Below are 12,393 nucleotides of genomic sequence, written 5' to 3'. Positions count from 1 at the left end.
TTGTCAAAATTTTCTGTTAAGGATACCGTATCTTCTTTGAAGCTGGCTCATAAGTTGATATCATCACCGTGCAGGCACCACAGCCACCTCCTCCACAGCCATACTTAGTTCCTGTAAGACGGACTGAAAATACTGTCATTAGGGAAAAAAAAAAAAATTAATCAGGTTTCATTTTGGTCTTTATTCTGTTCAAAAGCTTGAGGACACGTTTTTTCCTGAACTACTAAGGAACATAGAATTGGTTTGGTATGATAGCATATGTATCAGACTCCTTTCTATGTTGGATTAAAATTTTCAGTGAAAATAAGATTGAAGCTAAGGAACGACATGACTAAAATCCCATTCCCAAGAAAACAGAAAACTTGACTCTGACTTCTTTTGGAAGAGGAGTAAGTTGGGACAGAAAGAGGAATTGAAAAGTCATTTTCCAAGGCAAAATATGAAAGGAAAAATCATGTAATGGGCAAAATAGCTATATATCTGAAGTTCCAGTGGAACACTAAAACCAATATCCCAGTTTTTTGCAGAAGGCCCATTTATAGTCAGGAGATTAACCTCGCATCTCATCTGAAAGATCACACTTATGAGAGAATTGCTCATTTCTATGAATCTGGAACAGTGGCCAACCTGAAGCTGCGAGTCGACAAACAGATAATGCAATGTTCTACAGCCACCAAAAGGAAGATGCCTTACTCCCCACTTCCTCCTCTTCTGTCCTTCCTCTTCCCAACATTACCTGCTCCAAAACTCAAAACCTCTTGCACCAAGTCTTTTTCTTACCAGTCTCTTCCATGAGTTGACTAATGAAGAGCTGACTAACTAGCAACTGAGTCCCTAATCCAGCTGAAAGCCCCTCTTTTTCCTGAGTTAGTTTTCTTCTGGGCTAGTGAGAGGAATTAATACACAGAGAGGTCTGAGCAACTCCACGGCTACCACAAGGTGCATGAAGAGAATGGTCTACCAGGAGCCAGGAATGATGGAGGGGAAACAGGCCGCCTTCTTTTCACACCACATCGTCAAAAGAAAAAAACGTTTGTCAATCTGAGGGTTAGCACTCTTCACTTGCAGTAAAGCTTTGAGATGCACATATTGCTTTAAGGTCTTATCTAATTAAGCTCTACCACTTTTTCCAATGTATGTTAAGTGCTTTACTGAGCCCTTTCACAGACATCCTAACCTGTCAGATAAGGCAAATACATTTTAAGATACAGTCTCTTCCCTTCTTGCACATCTCTTTACTTTTTACTTTACGATGGGCCTTCCAGTTATTAACAGGGGTCTAATGTGTCGATTCCTATGGCATTTAGCCTCAACAAAAAGATGACAGGATGCTTAGAGAGGTATTATACTGTACCTTGCAATTATAAAACACATTACTGGAAGATGCTAAAGTTCCTCACACTCACTCAGGCAATCATTTCACATTATAGAGAGTCTGGCAACACCAGCATAAGATATTCCTGTCCTATATTTTTGTTCCCTGACGTTAATTTTTGTCTCTTTACCAAGTTAGCTGTCCTCCTAGCTATGTTAACTCAACTATATGTGGAAGCTTCCTGTGAAAAGGATCAGTGCCTCTGTCTGGCTAACAAAGTGGTCTCAGACACAGCTGGGCAGGGGCATCTCAGGGAATGGCACACCGTCATACAGACCTAAGCAACAGAGGGCAGGAATACTACAAGTTGACATTTAAACTGTACGGTAACACCAACTAGCTCCTGAAAAGAGTTAATCTTATCCGCATTTTATAAGTGGGGTAAAATGATACAGAAATGTTAAATGACTTTTCAAGGTGTCAGAGCAAGTTAGCGCAGAATTACATTATCTCACTCACTAATGCACTTTAACCAATGAAGTACAACTCTTGTGATAGGGGTGGTACTGAGCTACTTGGTGCGTGTTGGTCTCTTCTTCCAAGGAACAAATGATAGGGGAAGAGGAAATGGCCTCTAGCTGCACCAGAGGAGGTTTAGATTGGATATCAGGAAAAATTTCTTCACCAAAGGGGTTGTCAAGCACTGGAAGAGGCTGCCCAGGGAAGTGGTTGAGTCCCCATCCCTGGAGGTATTTAAAAGATGGGTAGATGTGGTGCTGAGGGACATGGTTTAGTGGTGGACTTGGTAGTGTTAGGTTAATGGTTGGACTCAATGATCTTAAAGGTCTTTTCCATCCTAAACAATTCTATGATTCTACCTTTTATAGTTCAATGGAGTCTGAAGTTGTTCAAATTACTGAAGAATAATTTCATAAGCACCATAACTACAGCAACCTATTCTGCTCCAGACTTCTCCTTATGACTGACCAGTAACAAACATGTTTTGACTTAAGTTTTTCTTTTGAGACAAAGATAAAAACTCCTGTGTGAATTCTATAGTATCCGGTACATCACTTGTCCTGTGGGGGTATGTTTCATGAGACAGTCTAGGAAGCTGCAAAAAGAGATTCTGCTCTTCCGCACATTTGCTCCCTGCCCCCCGCTGTGAGTCCATACACACATGTTCAGAATATTATGCAACAGCTTCATGAACACTGGGAATAAGCTTGTGGTGCAGCAGATTTTGGAAAACTCCTAAGAACAGTTGAGAGCAGGCACATGGTCAGGCCTCTGAAATGGTGAAGAGAAAGAGAAGAAAAGATCAGAGCAAGTGCTGCACAATTTGTAGCAACCCAGAAAGCCACTGAGCTGTGGACTGAAACAAAGACAGAAGGAAAGGACCTTGTCTGCAAGGACAAAACTGGCAGGGTGAGAGCTCTAGCTCTCCCAACTTATGTTCTGTCTTGTCTATCTAATTTTTGGTTTTGTTTTTGTTTTAAAAACATACTGCTTCATATTTACTTACTATTAAGCCTGGGTTTTGAGTTTAGAAATCTGTAGTTCTTATCATAAGAAAAAATAGATTACCTCAAAATTCCAGCAGACTCAGGGTCTCATCACAAGATCTCCCCTCTCCTAGAAGAGAGACACTTAGAAAACTTGGAGACTCCTGTTCTGTCAAGCTTCATGTATACTGGCCAAAAGGTTCTTAGGTTTCTTTCTGGGGGGAGAGGGGAGGAACACAGATACACACATACACCTCACGCCTGATGGCATAACTTACTTTGTTTAGAAAACTAGGCTAAAAATACAGCAGCTCACTGAAGAGTATTTGGCTTAAGAAAGACACATCATTTAATATGGTTGTTTTATCTTAAGAGAGTCACAATTTCCTTTAACCTGGTAAATATAATTATCACTTATAAGAATTTTGCTGGAGTAAGGCTTTCAAATGAGTGACTTAAGGGAACAGACAAGAAAAGGATACGTCTCTTTCGCAGGTAAGACAACAGCATTTGTTCAGGATCAGCATTTTTCTCTATTATCTGCAGTAAGAAATTAAAAACAAGGTTAAGCGAAGAAACCAAGGCTTTTCAAAATTCAGGGCAAAGACTAGATTCCCACAAAGCCAGAAGAGAATCCTTCTCTGGTTCTGTCCTGGTTTTGGCCAGAATAGAGTTAATTTTCTTCCTAGTAGCTGGTGTAGCGCTGTGTTTTGGATTTAGGATGAGAATAATGTGATAAGACACTGATGTTCTAGTTCAGCTTCCCACGCTCTGCCCGGTGCACAAGAAGCTGGGAGGGGGCACGGCCAGGACAGCTGACCCAGACTGGCCAAGGGGCTATGCCGTACCGTATGGCGTCATGCTCAGTATATAAACCGGGGGAGTTGGCGAGGGGGCAGCGATCGCTGCTTGGGGACGGGCTGGGGATCGGTCAGCGGGTGGTGAGCAATTGCATTGTGCATCACTTGTTTTGTATATTCTTTTATCATTATTATTAATTATTTTCTCTTCCTCTGCTGTCCTGTTAAACTGTCTTTATCTCAACCCACGGGTTTTCACGGGTTTTACTTTTTTTTCAGATTCTCTCCCCCACCCGACAGGGGGCGGGATAAGTGAGCAGCTGTGCCGTGCTTAGTTGCCAGCTGGGGTTAAACCACAACAGGTTCCCTCTCATAGAACTAGGCTAATCACCAAAGACCACAGGAGAATTTGGGCTCCTTCTAGAAATTCCTTCTCAGACAGATACGTTTCCAGGAAAGAAGTGCCAGGGCACCTTGCAACTACTAAAAATAACCGCTGCTCAGTGAAAGGTCATACTGAGGGAATTTACCTTCAGCCACACTAGAAATAAAAATGGAGCAGAACTTTGCTACAAGAGAGGCAGCATAGCATGAAGAATTAACGATTTGCAGATTTTAGAGTCTCCCTGGCACTTTAACCTACTGGAATGAACACCAGAGGAAGCCTGTAAGGTATCAGCTGGAACCACTTTTCTTCTAGCTTTATTTATATAAACTTTCACTTGCCATAATAGACTAACAACAGAGAGCAATAGAAATGCCTACATTCTTGATCAATTACAGTATTTCTTATTCTGTTGCTTAGAATCAGATAGTTCCTTCCAGTTGCATTGAATCAACAACCAGTTTAATTTTGTTTTTGCAATATTATCTTTATGTTGGCCAATAGTCCATATTTTGGCACCCGAGTCTTGCTGACTTTCTGTTGTGCCTCTGAAAATCTGATGCCTCTTCTCTGATACCATCAAAGATGAGAAGCCAGGCACGTACAAATGAAAAACTAGTTTGCTCACCAGCCAAATTTGATACCCAGCTGAAAGTCCATTTCACTGTGACGTGTTTTTCCCCCCAAACACAGCAGAGCTAGCTAAAACGGGATGTTGTAATCACGTTTGTCCTCTTCTGCTGCCTCTCCCCTTCTAACACCACTTGCTGTATGCAGAGCGTTCGCTAGCTAAAGCAATACTTGGAGGCTGATTCGCTTCTTACCCAGCAAGGAGGAGATAGGAAGGAATGCTTCCGGAGGCTTGTGTAAGGATTAGGTTATACTCCCATGAGTATAGTCTGAGGAAAGTCTGAGTAAAGTCTGAGGAAACCAAATCTGTGCCCACACCCTTCGGGGTTACTTCTGGAACAGCAGCACCCCTTCTCCACACTCTTTCCGGGCAACACTTACCTTCCTCCCATTCACGTAGAAAATCAGCTCCTCAGCCCCCGCCGCCCCTTGCAGAGACATCGCACCCCAGCCCCGGAACCAGCGGGGCCGGGAAATCCCGGGCAACTCCCGCAGCCGCAGCGGGAGAGCCTTTAACACGCGGGGGCGGGGCCGCGCCGCGGGTGGGAGCCGGCGGGCGGGGGAGCGGGCAGCGGCACCCCCGCCCGGCGCTGCCCAGCGCCGCGCCGCGCCCGCCGCCGGAAGCTGAGCTGCGGTGCCCCGCGAAGCGAGGGGCCGGTCGTGCGGGGCAGCCGGAGCTACGCACGCAGCTCACTTACGGGATCCTTTTAAGGTACATTCGAACACTAAGACATAGCTCACACCTTCTCAAGGGACATATACGTTCCTCCAGAGCAAAATGGCAACATGAGCAACGCGAACTGTTGTTACTTTCTAACAATAAAATCTCCAAAGGTAATTTTAAATTCTGGTAAAATCCAGCAAGGTAGTAATCATGAGCACAATGGGAATTTTGCATAAATTTGCACTCACAAAACACTCGGCACTAACTTCCAGGTATTGCAAGCATTTGTAAGGGCTACTTGTGCAAGCAAGAGTTCACAGAATCATAAATATTTTCCTGTTTAATCTAGATATATAGAATTAATTTCCCTACACATTTTAAAACAATCAGTCTTTATTAGTGGTAAACAAAAATATTAAATGTAAAAAAAAAAATAGATTGAATAATCATGAGAAAAAGCAACTTGGAAGCTGTAAAAAGAAGTTCGAATTTCCTTACCCTCAGCAAAATAATCTTAATCCCTGTGACAGCTACAGATTAATTTTTATCTGGAACATCACGAGCTGTTTTTACATCGTTTTCCTGGCAAGAGCTCCTAAGATATCAACTGATCTGGTAAAAGAAGCACATTTAGTGAAGATTCAACAGGCAATGTAACATTATTTATGCAGTACCTAAAGTAAGCAACCGTTTCGCAGAACAATTAAGAGAACTGCATCCTAGAATATAAGAAAGTAAATTTTCTCTGTGTATAGAACATCAATTTGAGCAACAAAAACAGTAAGGATGGAGCAAACAAGGAAAGAAGGGCAGTAGCAACAATAATGTTATTTCAGAGTTACTTAAAATAACTTCTACGCATCTTCAGGTAATTTTCTTTATCCTTTGTTACTTTGAAAGATATCTATACTAGAAGGAATAGAAGAAACTAAGGCATGAAGCCCTAGGCCTTATACTTTTATTGAAAATTACATGCTTTTATTTGGAACACCGTAGCGGTCTAGCTGACTGTGTGGAACAACGGGACCTTCACTGAAAAAAATAATTAAGACTGTGGCCAAAAAGATTATTTTTTCTGAGAAAATGAAGCATGTGCTTCTGTTTCTAGCTTTCAAACCACGGGCAATAGAGAGAAACAACCACTTAAAAAAAACCACCGTGTTTTGCTGCTGCAGTGCCAGCACAGGGAACCCAAGTTGTAACAGATACTTCTTTTGGATTTCTAATGACACAGTTGGTGACGCTGATAAACAGCGAAGCTAGCAAGAACATTTCAATTAAAAAACCCCCAATTAATTACAAACTTGGTAAAAAATACAAGAAACAATGTATAAAAATATTCTATGCGTAATTCTTTTTTAAAAAACTTTAACTCAGAAGAGAATCTATCTTCCCAACCGTTTCTGCACCTCTTCATAACGGTCTTGCTGATGTAGTGACACACACAGCATGTTTCAGAAAGAAAAAGTCTGTTTGCTGAAACTTCTCAGATAAAAATTTTAACAGCTTTGTTTTGCAATACAGATCACATCGCCTGGGTGATAAGGCAAGTTTCCTATTGGAAGAATTTTCATAGTGATGGAATACTTTTTTTTCCCCGTGAGGTTCTATATAAAAACATCTTTCCTCATTGCTGCACATTCACAATCTTTGCATGGTCTCTGGAAGTGGTGACCACAGGTAGACAAGATCTCTGTTTAGGGGATAAAGGTCCCCTATGTAAACTACCTCACTAGTGGCATATTTAACTCCAAATTCATACATGGAATGTTCTACAGGATCTTGTGGAAGCTGCCTTGGGGCTACAGGCTGTCATTAAAAAAACACAACAGAAAATAGTTGTGGTATTACTTAAATACTTGTAAATAATGGTTTTGTGCCTCTTACTGTTTATGGTTGTAGTTCAAGACTTAGATGTATAATGGACACATCTGAAAGCTATATCCAGGAGTACATGTATGACTCATTTTTCTCTCAAAATATGCAGCTGAAATTCTGGCAACTCACAGGAGAAGGACATAGGTTCCCCTTGTTGAGCTTCATGAGATTCCTCTTGGCCCATTTCTCCAGCCTGTCCAGGTCCCTCTGAATGGCAGCATAACGACCCGGTATTTCAGCCACTCCTCCCAGTTTCATATCAACTGCAAATCTGTCTAGGCTGCACTGTCCCATCATACAGGTCATTAATGAAGATGATAAACAGTACTGGTGCCAGTATGAAACCTGAGGGAGATCTGGTGTTTTGCCTCCAACTGGACTGTATGCTGCTGACCACAACCCTCTGGGACTGGCCGTTCAGCCACTTTTCAACCCACCTCACTGTGCACTTAACTAACACACACTCTGTCAGCTTGTCTGTGGGATGTTATCAGAGATAATGTCAAAAGCCTTACTAAAGTTGAGATAAACAACATTTACTGCTCTCCCCTCACCCACCAAGCTAGATGTCTCATTATAGAAGGCTACCAGGTTAATAAAGCATGATTTCCCCTTTGTAAATCAATGCCGACTACTCCCAGTCACCTTTTAACATGTATGGAAACAGTTTCCAGGACTATTTTCTCCATCACCTTCCCAGGTTACAATGGAAGCTACAATGAAGTACAAAGAGCGCAGTTTGGTTTGGTATTTTTAAGAATATATTACAAATTTAAGAGTATCCATTACACCTTTTAAAAACAGTATCCAACCAAAGGTCTAGCTAACCAAAGAACTGGTCTCTCAAGGTTTCAACAGTGAATGCCCTTGGAAAAAGTATAAAAATTGGTCAAATGCATAGTAAGGCTTCTCCAGAACACTCTTCCAGCCTTCAACAATTTGCAATTCAAGGACATCTTGTGCCAGAAATGGTGTTTCTGGTAATTCCTCATAGATTTTTCTTCCATTAATTTGTCCGATCATTTTTTAAGCCCACATAAACTAGTAACATCTACTCTTGTATTCCTCAGTGTAACTGCATACTGTGTGAGGAACCACCTTCTATAACCAAAATAAGTTAACTTATTTGTATCTCATTAAAAATGAGCTATGGCTATCTTGGTTGCAAAATGAACCTGAACCTTATCCAATGTAACCTGTGAAAGTTGTGTGGACTGTGAGCTATAGCCTGCAGCTGGCAGCATCTATGATTCAGATAATGCCAAAAACCTGTCAGCTGACAGCGCATTATGGAATGCAGAAGGGATTAATGAGAACCCAGAGGGGCAGCAGTACAAAAACCTGATAGCTGAATGGTATGATGCAGCTGTATTAGTCATGACACTAGCAGTCTCTCAATTGGAAACTCAAGGTGTTGCTTTGTCTGGATCCTATTTACTATTAAATTTCTATTGCAGTGCTATTTTCTTTCTGGCTGCCTCTGGCACATACTCTGGACACTAGACTTCTCTCTACTATTCCTCGAAATGAAACTTCCTCATTCAAATTTCAGTATGATTCTGTCAAATCCAAAAGTCAACTATCAAAAAAAAAGGGACTATCTCCATCGATTTCAGTAGATTTATTAAGATTTGGGATGCTTGTGTCTGTTCCAACCAGCACTGAGAAATGGTTCTACTCATGGTAAATATGAACAACTCACATTAAAATTCCCAAAGGTTATTTATTTTTAATTCTCATTAAAACGTACACTTTTCTTACAAATTAAGAAGTGCTGCAAACCCTTTGAACAGATTATAAATTACTCACCAAAAATGCAAAAACACAAGAGTGGAGCCTAACCTATACTTGCCTTCCTCAGTAAAGTATTCTGTGTCCCTTATATAGGGGCTCCTTTCCAGGAAATTCCACTTTGGAAGACCTTTACTAATGAAACAATAAACACTCTATACTGCTAAACATATACATATTTTAAAAATTGTACCCATTTTAGAAGTACTGTTTGTAAATTCTCTTGTCTTCTTCAAATAAATTTTGATTTACTTTTAAAACTTCTTTTATTTTTTACTTTATAGACTGAGGAATCCAGAAATTGTGTATCTGTAAACTGATCACCACGCCTTAATTTGCTGTAAACAAAAGAAATAAAAGGCATCATGTATGAATATCACCTATGTAACTATAATAATGATGTAATTATAATAACAATTCCAAACGGTAAATACTCTCAATGAAAGCTTGATACACTAAAGAAATTAAACTTATGGAAAATAAATATGTCTGAAATAGCAAGGCATAGATAACTACTGTTTTCCAAAACAATGCTAAAAATAGTAGTCTTTTTATGTGGCCTGTATCATATTAATATGTGAGTAATCATAACATTGCTGTAAGACAAAACTAAAAAATTACTTAAACCAAGAGCTTAACAGCATCCATTCAGGACAGTATACTTGAAAATTAAATATAAATAGGAGACAGTAATCTAAAATCTTGAGTGACATCCACATTGTTTTCTGTTATTGGTTACTGTCTCTCTCCAGAAATACAGAACCTTATCACTGTGGGCTTAAAGAGAAGAATCTGTCAATATCATAATATTACAGCATTTTAGCATCCAATCCAATTAGTAAAAGAAAAATGTAACCCTAATCCCTTTGCATTTCTTTTACAAGCTATCTGGCATAAATATTTCTGAAAAGCCAGTGGTAAAGTGAAAAGACATTTCCTACATTACTGTTAGCTCCTATTTGTCCTCAGTCTCATTGCTTCAATTAATTGTTTGCTTACTTACAGAGGTAAACAAAAATATTTTGAGGGTGTATGAGAACATTAAGCTAATTTTTTCAGTCTGTGGATTTATTTTCTTCTCCTTCCACAGTTTTGCCAGAAAAGGAAAACATACTCCTTTTACACCTTTGTCATAAAGTAAGTTGCTATGATCCTTTTACTCTCAACATTATTACAGAGAAATCTTGATACTGTCTTTACCTCGTGAATATGCATTCTACTAATACACATACAACACAGCATAATTTTTCCTTAAATTAATATTATACTTTAAAACAAACAAACAAACAAAAACCCCCAATGAACTTTATGGCAAAAAACTCTCAGAATATTTTCAGAAGTAATCAACTTAAAGGTCCATTGGGATTTAGATCTATTCACGTAAGTGCAAATACATTAGTTTTCTTAATGGAAGTTTGGCTTTAAAATCCTCTTTTAAATTTTAATAGTTATTACACAATTTATGTCTTTTAACAATCTCGGAAACCCTATGCCACTAAATTTGCTAAGAACACTGAGAGGTAAATAACTAATTATCAAATTAATATATCTTAATCTCAAATGATTTCTTATATTAGATACAGCTAGTTAAAGCAAAATGACTGAATTACATAATATTAGTGCAGAAGTTATGTTGCCACTTGACAATATTACCAGGACATTATTATGGTATAAGTTTACATTTATCGACCTCCAAAGGGGTCTATATCATGATAAACATTAAAAATTCACCCTTATTCACTACTAGTATAAAATGTTATATTACATGCTATATTTACATTTTGAGACTTGAATACTGTTGGTGTCTTACTTTGGCACTTAGAAATCCTGCCACACTAACAGGAAATGTTTTATATCAACATTGAAGTATCTTTGCAAAAGAGAGATTTGTGAAACAGTTCAACTGTTTATTTGGGAGTTTTAATAGCAAATCTTTACTGGGGATATTTATGTACTCTAAAAAAACCCAAACCAAACAAAAGCCCTAATTTATTTATATCTACCTGTTTAGACTGGGTTCTTTGTAGCAAATGGCGGCTCTTCCTCGTCTAGTTAGTGCTGCGGAGTTTTCTTCTAAAGTTGTGGGGGATTTAGGTGAGGAAGTGTGAGAGCGTATACTAGTATTTGTCAGATCTTGCAAAGCCTTTCTCCCTGTGAATACAATAGTTTATATGCTTCATTGTAAATGTTTTCTGAATCATTAAGTAAACTTTCAATTCATAATCTTTATTAATTAGTATTTCTTAATTCAGGTACTTTGGTTAGTGCTCCTACTCTAAAGATGCTCAGCAAAAAATGGGATAGATAATCAAAGAAAATGCCACTACAGCAGCTTTCAACCTACCCAAATTGGGAGCTGTCTGAGGTCTGCCACGGCTCTTGGGACATTTTAAGAAAGCCCCAGAAGTACTGTAATTTGCAGCTAGCTGCTTAAGACTCCCCAAGAGTTATTACAGTTAAAAAAAATGCAAAACTGCCACAGCTCATGGCCTTGAATGCGGGGAGAGTGCATAGATGTATCATCTGAAGATTCAGCCTGTACAAGAGTTCTCTAGGACTGCATTTTCCAACTTTATGCCTGCTTTTTGAGCATATGTGCATAAAATCAGCCCAGCAAGGTCAGCCTCCTTATCTTCAAAACTGTATACTACCAAACTATTTACAATGCCTCGTATTTTGAACCACTGAACATGTCTAAGAGGAATACTCCATAAAAAAAAGTAACCAGCCTTCGTAGAAGTACTATTTTTGTCAGCTTTCCGTAATCCTTTAAGACCAATTCAAAATGCCAGACTAAACTATCAATATTTAATTTAGAGACAAATATTGTGATAACTTGGGAGAAATATTGAAACTATTATTTAGCCCACATTTCAAAAAATTTGAAACCATTTATAGATCATAGTCTTTCTGAAAAGCACTAAGATTTAATGCAGACAGCAATCCAAGATGAAATAAATAGTCTTAATCTGTATTTCTTAAAAGTTCTTCCAAGAGTGTACATTCCTCACGGATACAGGTCAAGTTTTAGATTTACTGCATCCAGATGAGAACATTTGGAATGTAGTTTTTCAAAGGAACTACATTTAAAACTCTCTTATCTTCACTTCTCAACTTTCAACGCTTTACCTTAAATCCCCTGTAGCAGCAAATGGATGCTATTGATCTCATAGAGGAAATTCATACACATATGGGATAAATGATGAATTTTTTGTTGTGCCTACCTTGAGACTAACAAATTATATCACTGTATATTTACATACCTGTCAAAAAAAGTGAGTATTTTCTTTCTTTATTATAACATCTAAATGCCTTGTACAGTCTAGCATACACACTCTTAACCGATGGACAAGCTGATAGTGCTAAATTACTATTTCCTTGGAGCAGAATGCTGTGTTGAGATCAAGTAAAATACCTCAGTGGGT

At 38.9% G+C, this 12,393-nt stretch overlaps 2 protein-coding genes across 3 annotated transcripts in view; both read right to left on the bottom strand.

The window, feature by feature from the left end:
* The window catches only part of LOC309591543 (aldehyde oxidase-like), a 50,497-nt gene extending 42,610 nt beyond the window's left edge, over positions 1–7,887 (bottom strand). For both annotated transcript variants that reach the window (XM_082314044.1, XM_082314045.1), the window contains exons 1-4: positions 7,823–7,887; positions 5,798–5,911; positions 3,303–3,360; positions 27–123 (exon numbers count right to left, since the gene is read on the bottom strand). In XM_082314044.1, the coding sequence (XP_082170170.1) occupies positions 27–123; positions 3,303–3,330 (125 nt within the window). In that variant the 5' untranslated portion in view covers positions 3,331–3,360; positions 5,798–5,911; positions 7,823–7,887. The remainder of the gene's footprint in view (positions 1–26; positions 124–3,302; positions 3,361–5,797; positions 5,912–7,822) is intronic.
* A 929-nt stretch (positions 7,888–8,816) lies between these two features.
* The window catches only part of SGO2 (shugoshin 2), a 17,631-nt gene continuing 14,054 nt past the window's right edge, over positions 8,817–12,393 (bottom strand). The window contains exons 11-12 of the mRNA XM_082314046.1: positions 10,972–11,119; positions 8,817–9,306 (exon numbers count right to left, since the gene is read on the bottom strand). Of these exons, the coding sequence (XP_082170172.1) occupies positions 9,201–9,306; positions 10,972–11,119 (254 nt within the window). The 3' untranslated portion in view covers positions 8,817–9,200. The remainder of the gene's footprint in view (positions 9,307–10,971; positions 11,120–12,393) is intronic.

The sequence above is a fragment of the Platalea leucorodia genome (genome assembly GCF_965183815.1).
Source record: "Platalea leucorodia genome assembly, chromosome: 5".
In the NCBI taxonomy this organism is placed as follows: domain Eukaryota; kingdom Metazoa; phylum Chordata; class Aves; order Pelecaniformes; family Threskiornithidae; genus Platalea; species Platalea leucorodia.
The sequence above is the reverse complement of the archived record's forward strand: the minus strand, read 5'-3'. Positions and strand labels throughout refer to the sequence as shown.